At 38.4% G+C, this 19,145-nt stretch overlaps 1 protein-coding gene across 6 annotated transcripts in view; it reads left to right on the forward strand.

The window, feature by feature from the left end:
• srpk2 (SRSF protein kinase 2) overlaps positions 1 to 19,145 on the forward strand; it is a 217,367-nt gene that overhangs the window by 116,335 nt on the left and 81,887 nt on the right. For all 6 annotated transcript variants that reach the window (XM_043713864.2, XM_087999496.1, XM_087999498.1 and 3 more), the window contains one exon: positions 18,284 to 18,371. In XM_043713864.2, the coding sequence (XP_043569799.2) occupies positions 18,284 to 18,371 (88 nt within the window). The remainder of the gene's footprint in view (positions 1 to 18,283; positions 18,372 to 19,145) is intronic.

The following is a 19,145-nucleotide window of genomic DNA, read 5'->3' on the forward strand; positions in this document are numbered from 1 at the left end:
CAGGGACATATCTGCCTTTAATTCCATCAGTTTACTTAATACCTTCTACCTAGTTATTGTAATATCACCAAGATCCACTGCAGTAATTGCAGTTTTGGGAAAGAAATTATTATCTTTCAGTGTGAAAACAGATACAAAACATTGGTTTAGTGCCTCTGCCATTTCTGAGTTTCCCATTATTATATTGCCATTTTCATCCTTTAAAGAGCCAACATTTACTTCCAGTATTCTCTTCCTTTATACATACTTATAGAAGCTTTTGGTATCAGTGCTTACGTTGTCTGCTGATTTCCTTTCATAGTTCATCTTAGCTCTTTTGATTTTGTTTTAGGAACCCTTTGCTGGCATTTAAAGTTCTCCCAATCCTCCAGAGTGTAACTAATGTTTGCAGTATGATACGCCTTTATGTCAGAGGCTGAGGGGGGTGACCTTCGAGAGGTTTATAAAATCATGAGGAGCATGGATAGGGTGAATAGCCAAGGTCTTTTTCCCAGGGTAGTGGAGCCTAAAACTAGAGGCATAGGTTTAAGGTGACAGGGAAAAGATTTAAAAGGGACCTGAGGGGCAACTTTTTCCATGCAGTGGGTGGTGCATGTATGGAATGAGTTGCCAGAGGTGGTGGCGGAAGTGGGGACAATGACTACATTTAAAACGCATCTGAATGGGTACATTAATAGGAAGGGTTTGGAGGGATATGGGCCAAATGCTGGCAGATGGTACTAGATCAATTTAGGACATCTGTTTGGTGCAAACAAGTTGGACTAAAGGGATTTCTGTGCTGTATAACTCTATATAACTCAGTGTTATCCTTGACTTCCTCCTTAAGTTATGGACAATATTTCACATATTTACAGTTCCTTTTCCTTTTGGGAATATACTCAAATTGAGAGGTATTTAGTACCTCCCTAAGCATTTGTCACTGTTCTTCAACTATCCCGCCCTTTAATACTTTTGTCCAGTCCACTAGGACCACCTACTTCCTCAGGCCTGTATATTTACTTTTGCCTAGCACTAAAACTCTAATATATGATTCTGTCTTTACTCTTTCAATCTGAATTTAACTTCAGATGCAGTGTCACCAGTGCCCAGAAAATCTGAAGCATAACCTCCATACTTTGTATTCAGTTCCCTTTATAATATTTGAATTTCTTTTCTAATTACTTAGTGTCTGACACTAGCCTTTTGTGATTTACACACTTGATCCCAAAGTCTTTTTGCACTTCAAAGCTTTGCAATCTCTCACCATTTAGATAACATATTTTTAAAAATTTTCCCAGTCATTCTCACACTTTCCCATATTATATTCCATTTTCCAGATTTTTGCTCCATTCATTTTGCCTATCTGTATCTTTTGTAGTCTCCTTATATCCTCTTCACAACTTGTTTTCCGATCTGTCTTTTCATCATCAGCAAATTTGGAAACCGTACCTTCTTTCCCTTCATCCAAATAATCTACATAAATTGTGAAGAGTTGAATTCCCAGCACTGATCCCTGTGGCACATCATTTGTTACATCTTGCGAAAACTGTCTGTCTGCTGTCTGCTTCCTGTTAGCTAGCCAATCTTCTATTTATGCCAATCTGCTACCCGCTACACCTTGAGCTTTTATTTTACATAATATCTTTTGATATGACACTTTATCAAGTACCTTCTGGAAATCTAAGCACATTGGATCCACCAGTTCCCCTTTATCTACAGTAATTATTACTTCCTTAAACAACTCCATTAAATTGGTTAAACACATTTGTCTTTCACAAAACCATGTTGGTTTTGCCTGATTACCTTAAACTTACCAAAATTCCCTACTATAAGTTTCATAATAGCTGCTAACAGTTTCCCTATGGCAAAAATTAACCTAACTGGCCTGTAATTTTTTGCTGTCTTGTTCTCTTTTCCCCCCCCCTTCTTCCCCTTGTATTTTAAGGGGTTATATTTGCTGTTTTCTAATGGGACCTTCTCCAGATCAAGGGAGTTCTAGAAAAAAAAATAAAGCCAATGCAACAGTTATCTGCTACTGCTCTTAAGACCCTTCTGTGAAGCCCAGCAGAATCTGAGCATTTGTCAGGCCCCCAGCCCCAACAATTCATTCTTTATGATATCTCTGGTGATTGTAATTTGCTGAGTTATTTTCTTTCTTCCATTTGCTCATTTGTAACTGTTGTTGGAATGTTCCTTGAAGACTCTGCAGTGAAGACTGAGCAAAATAACTATTCAATTAATTCATCTGCTACTTTGTCATTTTCCTTTATCCATTCTCCATAATCACATCCAATAAGGCCAATGCACACCTTGTCAACTGTTCCTTCTTGAATCTCTTGCTATCTGTTTTTATGTTTCTGCCTAGCTTTCGACCATTCTTTAATACATTCCTTAATACATTCCTTCTTACAAGTTTTTCTAGTCATGCCTTGTTTTTGTTTTCACAGTCTGTCTAATCCTCAACCACCTTTCTTTGCATACTTATCAAAATTAAAGAAAAATTATATACTATCTTTAGCCTTTCTAGGTAACTATGAGCATCATTCCTTGAAGTTTTTCTCACTGATTTGAAATTGTATCTATTCTCTGTATTCTGAAATAACCCATTAAATGTATTGATTAAACAATCCATCTTGACCACCTCCTGACCTCCCTACTATTATATATGCCAGTTTTAGCTAGTTTGATTTGCTCTAGGAGATATTGCAAAATGGCTGCTGGCACTGGATCCTGCAAAGGCTATTTGCCCTTTCAACATTCTGGCAGTGGAACTGAAGACTTTAAGCTACTTTAGTACAGTTACAATATTGGTATTTTAATCAATAACCTGCTTACAGGCCTTCAACCAGTCTCACTGAGCTCCTGACTTAATTATAGTCTTGGTTCAAACATGCACAAAAACAGCTGAATTCCTTTGGTGAAGTGAATGACTGCTCTTTACATTACTGCGGCTTTTGACTGAGTATGGTATGAAGGACCTCTCGCAAAATTAAAGTCAGTGGGAAATCAGGAATACTCTCCTCTAATTGTCCTCCTAACTAGGTTATACAAAGGAAGTTGTGGAGACCAGTCATATAATTCTGTAACATCACTAGGAGATCCTTAGGGTTGTGTTCAACACCTAATTCTCTTCAGTTGCTTCATCAATTCCCTTCCCGCCATCATTACGTCAGAAGTGGGGATGTTTGCTCGGTACTATTTGCCTCTCAAATACTGAAGCTGTCTGTGTCCTTATGCAGCAAGACCTGAACATCATCTGACTTTGAGCTGATAAAATGCAAGTATCATAAATAAATGCCAGGCAAAGGCCATCTCCAAAAAGCGAAAATCGAACTATCTCCCTGGATTTATAATAGCATTAGCAATATTGAACATCTCACTATCAGCATCTTGATGATTTTCATTGACCAGAAATTAAACTGGACTTGCAGTGTAAATACTGTGGCTACACAAGCAGGTCAGAGGCTATGGACTTATTACTTAATGGTTATGTCCTAGAGTGTTGCTGAACAAAGAGACTTTTGAGTGCAAGTTCATAGCTCCTTGAAAGTGGAGTTGCAGGTAGACAGAACAGTGAAGAAGGCATTTGGTATGCTTTCTTTTATTGGTCAGAGTATTGAGTACAGGAGTTGGGACATCATGTTGCCGCTGTATAGGACATTGGTTAGGCCACTGTTAGAATATTGCATGCAGTTCTGGTCTCCTTCCTATCGGAAAGATGTTGTGAAACTTGAAAGGGTTAAGAAAAGATTTACAAGGATGTTGCCAGGGTTGGAGGATTTGAGCTACAGGGAGAGGCTGAACATGCTGGGCTGTTTTCCCTGGAGCATCGGAGGTTGAGGGGTGATTTTATAGAGGGTTACAAAATTATGAGGGGTATGGATAGGATAAATAGACAAAGTCTTTTCCCTGGGGTTGGGGAGTCCATAACTAGAAGGCATAGGTTTAGGGTGAGAGGGGAAAGATATAAAAGGGACCTAAGGGGTAACTTTTTCACAGAGAATGGTACGTGTATGGAATGAGCTGCCAGAGGAAGTGGTGGAGTCTGGTACAGTTGCAAAATTTAAAAGGCATTTGGATGGGTGTATGAATAGGAAGGGTTTGGATTGATATGGCCCGGGTGCTGGCAGGTGGGACTAGATTGGGTTAGGATATCTGGTCGGCATGGGTGAGTTGGACTGAAGGGTCTGTTTCCATGCTGTACATCTCTATGACTCTGCTGCAAGTAATTCACCTCCTATCTTGAGATGCCTTCCCAGCATCCCCAAGCATAGTCGAGATTGTAATGGAATAATGTCCACTCATTTGGATGTATGCAGGTCCAACTACACTCCAGCTTGACACCATTCAGGACAAAGCCTTCTTGATTGGCACCGCATCTAACATTTTAAGCCCTTATTCCCTCCTCCAGTTGTGTAGTGGCCTTCTGCAAGATGCATTATAACAACTCTCAAAGGCTCCTTAGGACCTTCCAAACCCACCTAGAAGAACAAAGACAGCAGTTACATGGGAACACTACTGTCTATGACTTGGACCTTCTCTTCAGTTCTGAAGAAGGGTCACTGGACCTAAATCATTAACCATGATTTCTCTCCACAGATGCTGCCAGACCTGCTGAGATTTTCAACCAATTCCGTTTTTGTTTAGACCTTCCCTGTCCCTGAGTAAAAAGCTTGCAACTCCCTCCCTGACAGTACTGAGATTGCATCTAAACCACATGGACTGTAACTGTTCATGGAGGTAGCTCACCACCACCTTCTTGGGGGTATTACAGATGGATGATAAATGCTGGACCATACAGTCTGTGGACAAGTAATAAAAAATTGGCAAATCTGACATTTAACAAAGTTTGATAATAGCTATAATTCTACCATTTATAGCAGTAGAGTTGATTAGTTAAATGTATGTTCACAAAAACGGTGTGTCAACTTTCAGTCCAACTTGAATATTCAAATTCCCCCATCTTTGAGTCTTGTTCACTCAGACCGAGGCTTTATGTATAAATATATTTCCTATCACTGCTCACTCCATCTAGCCAGGCTTCTTTACTATATTATATGGAATCAATCTGAACCATCTTTTCTACCAGTCTGTTCTTTTACTTGGGAGTTCCTGTTGGAAATACTGAACCCTCCTTGAAATGTATTTACATTTAATCTGCTGCTGATTATCGATGATCTATCACTGATACTGAAATGTGTGCATCTGCCTTCAATGCCTTGCTCTCTAGCTTAGTTCCTTAATTTGTAAATTTAATTGGCTTCCAACTCCCCTGAATAATGATGGCTTTACTTACCATTTTTCTTTTCAAATGCAAAGCTGTTGCCTATAGCTGAACGTATTTAATCATTAATTTATATTTCCACAGTGCCTATAAATATCAATACTGTTTTATTTGCTTACTGAACATACTCGCAGGATTTACAAGGTCTGTAATTCAGGTTCCAAGCAAAAATTTAGAAAACTACTTGCCAGGGGACCAAAGTGAGATTGAAAGGATAAGCTTATAAAGATTCTCGAAGATTGAGGAACATTTGCAAAAACTTATTTTTTCTCTCTATGATTGTGAAAGGCTGAGTAGATATTGTTAGAATGGAGAGAGTGACAAAGGTACATTATACTTCAAGCTTGAAATGGAAGCTATAAAATAAGTTGGAGATCTAATTGATATTGTATAGATCAAATGGAGCAAGATCATGAAATAATTTGTCGATGCTAATGAGGGTTTGAACATCATTGCATTAGGGATGAGAAATCAGTAATAGTAGCTAATGGATGAATAGGATTTAATTTGGGTTAGAATGCAGGTAGTGGAGTTTTGGATAAAGTGGAATTTGTGTAGGATGTAGCTAAAGAAGCTTCTGAGGACAACATTAAAGAATTCAAACATTGAGATGACCCATCTGGCTGAGGACTTTTTGATTGACACTGTGAAATTTGAAGCTCACCTCATGATTATTCAGGACACCCAATGAGAAGAGGAATAAAATTTGGGAGTAGCATGTAGAGTTTTTGTTGTAAACTGTCTTGAATGGTTTGGGGCCTGTAAGTGTTTAATTCTGGAAATTTTGATTCAGCCACAAATTAATGTTTCAGTGTTTATCTGGCAAAGGTGGCACAGAGTTATAAGATGAAGTTCAGTGGCTTGCAGAGGAAAGCAGATTCCATGTTTGTAGATTATGTCTCCAAGTGACAGCATATTGATGAGGAAGTCCAGAAGATCAAGGTTGTAATCTTGGTTCGTGCAGAAGGGAGTCTTGCAGGACAAGTTGTTGCAGAAAAGGTACCATCTTCAGAATATGAAAGGATCTATAGTAAGGACATACATTACAGATGAATTTTGAAGTAAAGTACATTGAGGAATTGACAATTTTAAAACTAGGAAAAATGAGGAGGAATGATATACAGGTGCTATGGTCACAGCTGCAACAGATTTTATTGCTGACTTTAAATGGGACAGAAATGTAGAGTCTGTGATTGTGAAATGCAGGGAATTGCATGGGTGAGAATTTTATTGCAAAATTTTGCCACAAAAAATAAGAATGTAATAGGGATATAAATTAATGAAAGGAATTTGAAAAATGTCAAAATGACATTGAAATTGGTGTTCCACTTGTGCCATGAAATATTCTGTTTGCTTAAAATTACAAGTAGAAAAATAACTGTGTTACTAGCACCATAGCTGTTGGCTTCAATTTAGAATCTGAAAGGGCACTGTCTTCAGTGATTCAGATGGAACACATTGGCCATGTAAGAAAGAGCCTAGCTCATAGACTCTTCTTTGAGTTTTAATTTTTTTTATTTAACCTTTCTTTTAATCAACTTGTTCAGAGATGTTATTACAAACCTCTGGAGTAGAAGAGACTTTAACTCTGGCCTCCTGGTCCAAGGGTAAGGACACTACTACTGTACCATAAGAAGGCCCTGTAGACTTCTCTTTTAAATTAGCCAATTTTGTGACTCATTGTTCACTGATTTGGCAGATGAGATTACATGATATGCATCATCTGGAAAGCAGTGGAGGATGATTGATCACCCCAGAAGCTTCAAGAAAATTGAGGAAAGAAAACACTGAAGTTGCAGTTATATCGAGCTATCATTGGATATTTTTTGACCTGAGCTGATTAAATGTTGAGAGTGAGATGGAAGCTGAATTGGTGATTTTAAAGAAGAGTAAAGAATTGTGGCAGTGATACATTTGAAACCTTAAAGATAGTGATGTAGATTCTAACCAATTTTCAATGTTTGAGATTAAGTTTGTTAAAATAGAGGCAATACTGAATGCACATTGGATCAAGGACGAATGATGAATTCTACAAAGGGAATCACCATTGGAGGAGACATGGAAGAGATTAGGGAGAATTTTGTAGCAGGAGTTGAGAATTCTGGTGCAGCTGTAAGTGGCAATGTGAAAGCAGAAAGAATTAGCAATTGAGTAAAAACAGGTCAATAATTTTGCAATAATGTGAAGTTGTAGGTGATATCAATGTGTAATATAGTAATGTTAGAAGTCTCAAACCTCAATATTTTGGATTAATTAAAGTTTGTGAGAGGCTGATCCCAGTTTGGAGTTTGTGAAGATTAGCATTGAGAAGTTGAATATGTTGGGGTGGATGACATTAAAATGTTGTTGAGGTGGAAGCTACTGACTGGATGTGGGGAAGGAAATTGAATTAAATGTCGAGCAGTATTCTATGGTCTGCACCTCCTGATACAACTTGAGCTGGCACCCAAGGAAGTTGAGGTCAGAGTTATTTAAGCTGACAGAAATCAAAAAGAGCACTATGTTGACATTAGGCTAGAGAACATTTTGACTAAAGTTTTTTTTTAAGCTTGTTTAGATATTTGCTGATTACAGCAACTGCTTTTTGGACCAATGATGGGTGATGTCAACATGAATGTAAAAGCTGATTCCATGCTTTTAAATGGCATCGTGATGAGATAATGGTTAAGAGGAATAGAGAAAAAATTGAATTTAAGACAACTGAGGTATGAGCAGATAAGGCAATACTATTGAATTTAACAAGGTCTGCCTTAAGAAGTATGAATAGAACCAGCTAGGAGTAATGCCATGGAAATGAACTGAACAAGAGAGAAGTTGTAATGATTGGCAGTGTTGAAAATGAAGTGTTGAGGAAGATGAGGACAGACAGAAGCAGAAGAACCTTTGCATATCTCTAAGGTTTTGTGATAGAAGGATTTCAGATAAGGAATTGTAAAAGAATTGGAAGTATAGTTGCAGAAAATTAGAAAAATAATTGATATTTTCAGTTAATTTGTGTTGCTTGATATCTTGGCATGCTTCGAGCTAGTAATGTGTGCATTTTGCGATTGTTACTTCAGTTCTTGCCAGATTTCTAAAATTGCTCTACTGTGAACTATTTGTGAGACTAACCAAGTGCCTATAGACAACCTGTTCCTTTCATAACTTGATGACCAGATTGCATAACTCGCTCATCAGGGAGTGATGCCTTTTAAAATGAATTTATTGAAATTTTGTATGTCCCCAAAAATGTAAGTAAACAGCCAGCAACTTGAAAATGTTCTGAAAATTTGATGTTTGGCAAAATAACAATTTAAATAAGGCATTGTATATTTAAAAATATTTAGAGTGTACACTTGGTGAAGTAGAATGTGATTATAGTATTGTGCATTGCTATGAAGAGTCCTCTAATTACCCTAAGGTGAATTCTGGCAGTTGGCCCATTTCAAATAGTCACAATCCCAAAGAAGAATGAAAAGTGGACTAAAAACCAGGAAATAGGGCATGATGCTTGATTTTTAAAAAGCAACTTGCCTGTGTTTTTAGTTCAGAATTTGAAGGAGAGGAATAGATAATTTTTTGCACCATGCTAAAACATAAATTTTACATTCATTTATTATATACGTGTCACAATATATTGAAATGCTGAGAGTCTTGAGGCTTTAATTTCAATTATGTTTTATGTTCTTATTGCACTTGTATTAGAAAAGCTTAGAAACCATATTTAGCTCCATTTTATTAACTGGACAGAGGGCGGAAGGAAGGATGGACAGGAGCTGTGGAAATTTGGGGGTGAGGGGCTATTAATGGTGAAGCAAATTCACTGTAGGGAGGATGTTTTAGAATGGAATGAAAAGAGAGTCATCCATCAAAGCTCAAGTGAGAGGGCCTGTGACTATTTTGGGTTGACACAATACTTCCTTGTGGGTCAAGGGAGCACACTGGCTCCTCCCAACCCATAGAAAATGTTTTAGAAGGCCATTTAGCTCTCGAACCAGCAACTCCCACCTCTCTTCTAAGGCGTACTAACCAATGTCTCTCGCATATTCCTGTCCCTTTTCACCTGTCATTTCTCACTCCCTCATGCGCTCTTATTTATAAGACCATAAGATATAGGAGTAGAAGTAGGTCATTCAGCCCATCAAGTCTGCTTGGCTTCAATAAGATCATGGATCTCAGTACTACTTTTACTGACTTTTCCCCATAACACTCGATTCCTCTTACTGATCGAAAATCTACCTCAGCCTTGAATATACTGAACGAAACGGCCTTAATATACCTCTGCGGTAAATAATTCCACAGATTCACTACTCTGAGAGAAGAAATTCCATTCAAATGAATGTTCCCTTATTTTGAGGTTATGCCTTCTGGTCCTAATCAACTCAACCTCCCCTGATAAGACAGTTCCTCCATAACTTGAATCACCCAAATGAACATTCTGTGGACTGCCTCTAATGCCTGTATATCTTTCCTTAGATAAACGACCCAGAAATGTTCACAGTATTCCAGCTGTGTTCTGAAAACTCCCTTATATACTTCAACAGAACTTGCACACTTCAGTAAAAACAGAAAGGCCCCTCAGCATCTGTAGAGAGAAAAACAGTGTTCACATTTCAAGTCCAGTGACTGTCAGAATCCATTCACTGTTCCTCCCCCAGCTTATCTGTCTAGGAAGATGAAGCATTTCCTGCCCAGAAGACTTATCAATATCTAGTGCCTTTTGACATTTTTTCATGTCACGTGATGTTATCACCAAAGCTGGTGGAGTGAACTAAAGTTCTATTTCCAAACTGGTTGCAACATAAAAGACAAAAGGATGAATTGTAGAAATTTCCAATGTGTGTTGCTTTGATGTTCTTCCTGATGGCGCTAGGTCACTAATTGCTCGTGATCATCTGATGTCTTGCATCCACAGCTTACTCGGGAAATAAAGTGTTGAGATGCTCCTTCACTGACCCTTTCGGAAGCATACCTTGAACTCAATAAGATGTATTTTTCTTTTAGCAGGCTAACATCCAACTGACCCAAGTAAACCAAGTATCTCTCCAAATCAGTTACTGTTTGAAGCGGCCCAGCAAATATTCATAGCAATTCAAGCTTCAGTCATGTGATTTGTATGAAGCCTTTGTTTTTAAAAAAACTACAATGTTGACAGTTAACATGGTTTGTTTTTTTAAAGAAACCATTCAAGGTATTTACACCAGACTTGGGGTAAATCCATTTTCCGCAATTCTTCAAAACATAACTCCTTTAAGCATTCTTCTTAAGAACTCCACCCTTGGAAAAATGAAGCAACCTTTTTAAGTGCTTTCCCTTATACAATGTAGACTGAACAAGAATAGTTTTAAAGTTAAGACAGATTCACACACTCCTCCTTAATATTTTTAAATGCAACTTGTACAATTAACTTTGATACCGTACGATTTAACCATTCACTGTAGGCTATATTCTTGATAAAGCATTAGTAATTACATTGCTAACAATGCAGGAAAAAGCTGTCTTTAAAAGGTAAGACTGTAATAACCGATTCCATCAAAATCGACTGGGGTTTTAAAAATTTTGCACTAAGGTTAGCACGTTATTATTGATCTATACTAATGTGTCTCTATAGTCATAATGTGAGCACTATTTTTCAAAAGTATGAAGAGCCACTACCAATCCCAGGGTTTCTTCTTTTCTACTGTAGAATACCTTCAGCAGGTCTATAGAGACCTATTGACTTAGTGGGATATTTTGCTGAAAAGCTGTTTTCTCTATTCCTGACCCATCTTGTAATAGAACTGCACCCACTCCCAAATTATAAGCATCAATTATTGTTTTTAAGAACATAGTGAAATTTGGTAGAATCAACAGTAATTCATTGATCAAAATGATTTCCACCTTCTCAAAAAAAGCCTAGCACTCCTCTTTCCACGCTACTTTGGTATTCTTTTAGAAACAAAATTGTCAGTGCAGTAAATATAGCCCTGAAATTTGGTATGATTCTGTGATAAAACCCAACATCCCCAAAAACCTCACTATTTCCCCTTTATTTTCAGAGACAGAGAACTTCATTAATCCTTATCCTTCTGCAGTTCTTGGTAGCACTTGGACCAAATGCCCTGGTACGTTATTCATGCCTTTGCAAATTTACTTTTGCAAGGTTTATCGCTAACTTAACAAGTTGTAGTTTACGAAACAAAGATTTCAGTTGTTCCAAGTGTTTCCCCCAAGTATTGCCATGACATAATTAAGGTAAACTACGTAATTAAGAACAGTAGCTCCCACTTAATTCATCAGTCTCAGAAGAGTTGCAGGAGCATTTCCTAGCTCAAATTACATTATTCAGCACCAGATAAGATCATCTGGTGTGACAAAGGCTGATATCTCTTTAGGCTGATATCTCTTTACCTCTGGGGTTTAAAAGAATTTCCCGGTATCCTTTTAAAATGCATTTTTTGGTAAGACAGCTGGCAGTGCCAGCCCTATTATTATGGCATTGCAAGTGAGGAAAGTTGTGTGAGTCTGCTTTTATGACTGCATTGACCTTTCTGTATTTGATGCAGAATGAGGTTGAGCCATTGGGCTTAAGTACTGACATAACTGCAACACTCCAAATGCTTGGACTGATTCAATTAGGCAATTTTCCAAAATGTATTGGAGTTCTTCTTTCACCTGGTTCTGTTTCTCTGGATCTAGCAATTTAAAAGTTTCAGTGTGGACAATTTGAAGCAACATGGTTTTTCCACAGTTTTGTCAAGTACTGGGCAGAACATTTGGAACGTGTGGAACATTTAGTTCTGCCCTCTGTCTCAACTGTACTTCTATGCAATAGATTGCACCACATTAAGTCTGGTCTGTATTTAACTAAAACCTGTGCTGAATATTGTCTTCAGCTGTTATTAGTTGTTGTTGGTGGCATCATAGTTGGTGTAATATATTTTCAATGACCAAAAGCGATTATAAGGAGAGGCTGGATAGGCTAGGACTTTCTTCACTGGAGTATAGGAGGTTGAGGATTGACCTTATAAAGATTTATAAAATCATAACAGGCATAGATGAGATGAATAGCAAAGGTCTTTTCTCTGTGGCAGGGGAGTTCAAAACTAGAGGGCATAATTTTAAGGTGCGAGGGAAAAGATTTAAAAGGGACCTCATCTTTTTTCATGCAGAGGGTGCTTTCTATGTAGAATGAACTGTCCGAGGAAGTGCTAGACGCAGGAACAGTTACAACATTTAAAATACATATGGATGGGTACAGGAATTGGAAAGATTTGGAGGGATATGGGCCAAATGCAAGCAATTGAGCTTAGTTTAATTTGGGAAACTTGATCAGCATGAACAAGTTGGACCAAAGGTCCTGTTTCTGTGCTGTATGACTCTGACAGTATAAAATCTCACCTGATTAGATAAAAACCATTTTGGAGGGACCTCTTGTACTCACTCTCTTGCTCTCTCTCAAAGTGGAGGCTGTCCCACACCCCACTAGCCAAAAGAATAGCAGAGCATAATGGCTGCAGAATGCTTAGAGAAATGATTAATGACGCCCACAACAGACTGTGTAAATACAACTGGGAAATTTTACACCAAAAATCTTTACTCACTAATGCAACAGACCATGAATGGACAGACACAGTACAACAGGCCATAGTTATTAGACAGCGACAAACACAGAAAAATGAAAAAACTAGACAAACTTACACAAAGTAACAACACTGACAACACAGAAGCATGGATAAAAACTCATCTGACTGACCTTTAACAGACACTGGAAAAATCTGTCTTAGTAAGAGGATTAAATTACAACTGCCAGGATGCGGACAAGAAAGATTTCTTAGCATTAGAAACAACACTATAAGACAACCAACACTCAGAAAAAACCCAGCAAACCATCAGACAGGTAGTCACACATTAAGCAGAAAAAAAGAAGGAAACCCACTCAACGCACAAGAAAGGAAAGCACTGGAAAGACTAAAAAAAGATAAAAACATTGTTATCCTATCTGCAGACAAAGGACGCTTGACAGTCATTCTAAATTGAAGACACTACATTGAAAAAGCAAACGCACTACTTACAGATACCAACACTTACCAACAAGTGGCAATGGATCTGACCCCATAACTAGAGAACAGAATCACAGCTGTACTCAAAAAAAACTTCAGAAATCTGGAGAAATAAATAAGGCCAACTTCCAATAAATGAAACCAGACGGATCCAATACACCACACGTCTATGGATTACTCAAAATTCACAAGCCAGGAGGCCCCCGCCATGAACCTATAGTCTCGCCACCTGGAACACCAATTTACAGATTTGCCAAGGAGCTACACCAAAGACTAAAACACTTAGTAGAAGACTCCACTCCACCCAAGAATTCCTGAAGACCATCAAAGACATTAAGATAGAAGAGGATGAAGTAATGGTCTCCTTTGATGTAACAGCCCTGTTAACACAAATCAACATTAACCTGACCAAGGAAACACTGACTACACTATTAGAAGACACATACGCCAAATACCACTAACGTCTTCAGCAAGGACAGTATCGTCAAGCTAGTGGACCTATGCCTTACCTTCAACAACAACACACTTCACCTTCAACAACAAAATCTCTACAGACAAACCAATGGAACAACCATGGGATCTCCAATATCAGGGTTCTTAGCAGAGGCAGTAATGCAGGTACTCTAACAAACAGCTCTGCCAACCATCCAATCCAAACTTTGGGTCTGCTACGTGGATGACACCTTTGTCATCGCTAAATGAAAAAAATTAGAGGAAGCTTTCAAGACTATCAATAATACCCTTACTGGCATAAAATTCACTAAAGTGGAGGAAAATAACCACAAACTGCCATTCCTAGACATTGCAGTAGAGCAAACAGCCAATGGGGAACTTCAAACCAGTGTCTACAGGAAAGCAACACATACAGACCAAATATTGAACTACAGAAGCAATCATCCCAACATCCACAAACAAAGCTGCATCAAAACATTATTCCAACGAGCCAACACACACTGCAGCACAGAGAAACTACGCAGAGCAGAGGAAAATCACCTATAGCATGTATTCAAAAAGAATGGGTACCCAATGAACACAGTCTGCCGATTTCTCATCAATAAATCCAAACAAGCAGACAAAACACATCCAGGAAAACAATACATATGGACCAAATATTGAACTACAAAAGCAATCATCCCTAAGCTGTGTCAGAATATTATTTCAGCGAGGCAACACACACTGCAGCACAGAGGAACTATGCAAAACAGAGGAAAATCATCTATACCATGTATTCAAAAAGAACGGTTACCCAATGAACACAGTCCGCCGATTTCTCAACAAGCAGACAAAACACGTTCAGAAACTGTAGGCACTGTCTCCTACATCAAAGACATCTCTGAAATGACCGCCAGACTACTCAGACTCCTTGGCATCATGGTAGCCCGCAAACCCACTAACACACTAAAACAGCAGCTAATAAACTTCAAAGACCCTATACAGACAACAAACAAAACTAATGTCATTTACAAAATACTTTGCAAGAACTGTAACAAACACTACATTGACAAACAGGCAGAAAACTAGCCACCAGGATACATGAACACCAACTAGCCACAAAACAACATGACTCTCTCACTGGTATCCTTACATACAGATAAGGAAGGACACGACTTGTCCTAGGATGAATGTTTTGTCCCAGTCTAAGCCAAAGAGTAACACACACGAGAATTCCTAAAAGCATAGAATTCCAACCAGAACTCTATCAACAAACACATTGACTTGGATCCCATTTACCACCTCTTGAGAAAAAGAACAGGAAATGGCATCACCACCAGAAATGGCATCACCAACCCAAAGAAACCCAGACATATAAAGCAGGAATTATTAGCAGTGCTTTGCCCGGAGGCACACTGAAGATGTTACCTAGTAGGGTGACAAAACATCTGGAAATGAACCTTCCAGCTCAGCGAGCAAACCTACATCCAGCTGTTCTTCTCCCACCTACCCCTCACCAACTTTCGGCTTTCTAGCAAGCTCTTCTCTCTTTTCCACTCGCCCACACTACTAATACCTTTTCCTTATCCTCACCACCTCTCCTCTCTATGACCTCTCGTCTCCTCTACCAGCTCTTTTCTCTTCCATTTTTATATCCCACCTCCTTTTCTGTTCTTCCTCTCATATCCCCATTTCTTCTCTCATGCCCCCCACCTTCTATCACTATTCCTCTCTTCACCTACCTGTCTGTCTTGTTTTTCCCTCTGCCCCCTTCTCTGTTGCTGTGGTCAGCAGCCTGCCAACCACTACCACATTTTGTATCATCCCCTGAAGTAGTAGTTGAAACAGCAGAGCCTCTATGGAAACTGTGGCACACCTCTAGCAGGTCAGTGACCTTCATTCTAATCTGGAGAAAAACCACCAGCACTGCCACATTACTCCACCAGCTGTGAGCCACAGTCCAACATTGGGACTCTTCTGCAATGGCCTGCTCCACAGCGAGAGACCAGGCTTGTGCATCGGCGTCAGCAGGTGGCCTGGAGCCCAGTGAGTAAGACCAGGACTCCCATCCTGATACAGATCTCATGCAGGCGTTCCTGGCTTCACTCTGTCGGTCAACCACAGAAGATTCTTTAGGTTCAATGTTACACTTTTTTATGTTAATGTCAATTTTTATTTTAGCAGTTACTTAATTATCAATGTAGAAAGAAAGCATTAAAAGTATTGAATTCGATTTAGATGGTACAAGTATTTTTTTGCTAAGGGAGATCCTAAAAACTCAACTCTTTTAATATAATGTCTTTGGCAATCAATATGGGAATCAGAAATTCCACCTTGACTTTAGTGAAGATGCACTAACATTTTCTTCACCAATTTCTTTGACTACCCAATGTGGAACACTAAACCATGCATTCACTGGTTCACTTGTAAGGGTGAAATGTTTCAGATTTGACATGTTTGTCATGCTACTGTTTCATGGTTTGTTATGAAGTTCTAAAATATTCTTGAGCAGTTTTGCAAGCTCCTGTTCCTACTCAAAGAAAACAGATACATTGTCGAGCGTTGATGACTTTTTATTCAGTCCTAAAGATGTTTCTTTGGCTATTTTCAGAGGTCTCCTTACTTCATGGCCATGAAATAATTCAAAATGACTAAAATCAGTAATTGGTGGCTCCTGTTGTAGCAAGTGAAAGAAACTCAAGTCTTTTATTTCATTCATGACAATATTCATGACAGTCTGCCTTGATCATTGTTTTGAGGTTGTGATAGTCCCTTTCTTAAAATTCCTTGTCTCTGAGAAGGTATGCTGAAAACTTAACTGTGTTATAGCTAGATTATTCATCAACTCTTAATGTGTTTGATGTGAAATTAGAACATTGATTTGACTAGATCTGTTTGAGTAATTCATATTGAATGAAGAACTGAGTAAACTTCTCTGCCACTTAGGCTGGTGATCTCAACTGAGTTGCGATATCCATAATAGTAAGGATGTACTGGTGTCCTGCTTTTGTTTTCCGTAAAGGTCCCCACAATCCACGAAGGAACTATTAAATGGCTCCTCAGACTCTGGTATTGGAATTAGAGGTGCTGATTTGTTTGCATATTGTGGCTTAGTCACAAGTTGGCACATATGTTTTATGAGACCGTACCACACCAATGTAAAGACCTGGCCTGTAAAAAATGTTGACTTCTACATGGTTGGGTTTTTTGGATTCTGACATATCCTGCCATAGGATTTTCTCGAGCTGTCCTTAACATTTCTTGATGTTATTTCTCCAGTACTTGGTGAACTACCATTCACTGTTCTTAATTTGCAGGTTTGTGAGGAGGTGTCCAGTTACTCTTCAGGATCTAATTTGTTTGGATAGTGACAATCCAGAACCCTCAACTTCAACTTTGATTTGAATCCATTAGGCAACTTTACTCAATTTTGCATTACTTGCTGAACCTTGATCAGAGAAGGCTTATTGAATGCTTGCTTCAGATTACTCTATTCCAACGAAAGTTTCAGATCACCAAATTACTGTCTGTGATGCTAGTTCAAACTCCAGTGATGAACTTTATTTAATTATTGCTCAGGTTACTATAAAGAAAGAAAAGTTCATGAAACCTAAACCTATAACTGCTCTGCATCCTTGATTTCAATTTGACTTTCCATTACTCCTGTAGAATCCATAACCTCTCCTCCTGCCAAATCTGTGTGTAGGAGTAAGTCAACTCTGGCAAACAATGGACAATCCTGATAGTTACCATTCCAACCACTCAGTCATCTTCTGGGTGTACCTGATGAAATTGTATTGGTTATACAGTCCTTGCTAATGTCATTTGCTGAAATGTTGGCATTAGCATGTCTAAGTTGGAAAAATTGGAAGTTCTTTCCCCGAGCAAAAAAAATGAGTGGCTCTTGTGCATCCAAGTATGACTGCAGGTTTATTTGGTCAGGTCACTGCCCTGAAAAATGAACCAGTGAAAGCTGTCACTGATTTTGTTGAGTTGAAACTGGTGCAGTATCTACATGCTCTTTCTGTCTCCAAAGAGCGGTTCCTGATGTCTTAACATATGCAGCTTCCAGGATATATGAGTGCTGTACACTGCGAGCCCAACTGACAATCCAAAATTAGTTGTCAGCCTAATTCTTCATTCACTCAGGGTAAGATATTATTATGCAGTTGGACAGCATTTGCTGAATAATCCTGAATGTATATGCATTGCACCTGTTTGAACTCCACAAAATAGATGACCATTAGTTGCGGGTTAATTTTTGGGCAATGCTTTGATTTGTAGAGTCAAAATGTATGGTTTAAAATTTAAACAAAACTTGTCAATTATTGAGTACATTCTCCATGGCAACACCTTCAACAATCAGAGTACGTTTGCTAACAAATCAACACTTTCCTGTCACATAGTATAAAAGTTGCTTTTCCCCTTGAATTGGGATTCTTGCGAATTGCCCTGATGAGTTCCTCAGCAAAACTCAATTTCTTCCCTTTAAATGACATTACTTTATTGTGCATTCTGTTTGGATGCTCTTTTTAAAAGTTTTTTCATTTTTTTGTTTTTTTTTAAGAGGGAAGAGGTTTGTTGCCATGAAAGTGGTAAAGAGCGCTCAGCACTACACAGAAACCGCTCTGGATGAAATTAAGTTACTGAAGTGTGTAAGTATAATTTCAATAAATGATCGTTTGCATTTGATCAAAAATGTGTCATGACCTGGGTGGGTGCTTCATAAATTAATGTTTATGGTTTTCTTGGGTTGACAAAAATATGGTGATACATATTCCTAGAAGTTTCTTCATATGACTTCCTACCATTTGTTATCAGCACATCCATTTTCACAGCTGTGCCACCTTTCCTTGCATTTGGAAGGTAAATGGATTTTTCAGAACCTGATTTAGTGATGCTTGATCATCAAACAACCCTTTTCTCCCTATCGTCAATAGTTTTGTATCTAATAAAAAAAAGATGTTCAAGAAAACAAACAATTATTTGGATTTTCTTATGACTTGTTTTTCTTGCTAGAATTCTAGACAATCTTGGAAGATTGACAATCCTAAAGTTTTCCCATATCAATTGTGATTTTGAATTAGAATGAAGGTTGATGAGGTCTTTAACTTGGAGCATGTTTTAAAAATGTAGTAGAACTCCTGCAACATTGCTTGTAGTATTCTGTGGTCTGGATTGTAGTTTCTGTTTGTACTGGCTGATGCACTAACAGTAGTAGCAAATTTACAGACTGTCAAGGTAATAATATTGCACACTTCATACTGAAATATATCACGCATATGTTATTTGTAATTTAATTAAGTTTTCTACTCTTGGTACCAAGTATGCAGGACTGTTGCTCTACAGCCTTTTATTTGATAGACAGGCTTGCTCCTTTTCACTCCAGACTGATGGTCTGAGCATGGCAAAGGTTACATTTACTTAGT

The sequence above is a fragment of the Chiloscyllium plagiosum genome, unplaced genomic scaffold, assembly GCF_037043375.1.
Source record: "Chiloscyllium plagiosum isolate Xiang-an unplaced genomic scaffold, Cpla_swu_hap1 HiC_scaffold_23, whole genome shotgun sequence".
Classification (NCBI taxonomy): domain Eukaryota; kingdom Metazoa; phylum Chordata; class Chondrichthyes; order Orectolobiformes; family Hemiscylliidae; genus Chiloscyllium; species Chiloscyllium plagiosum.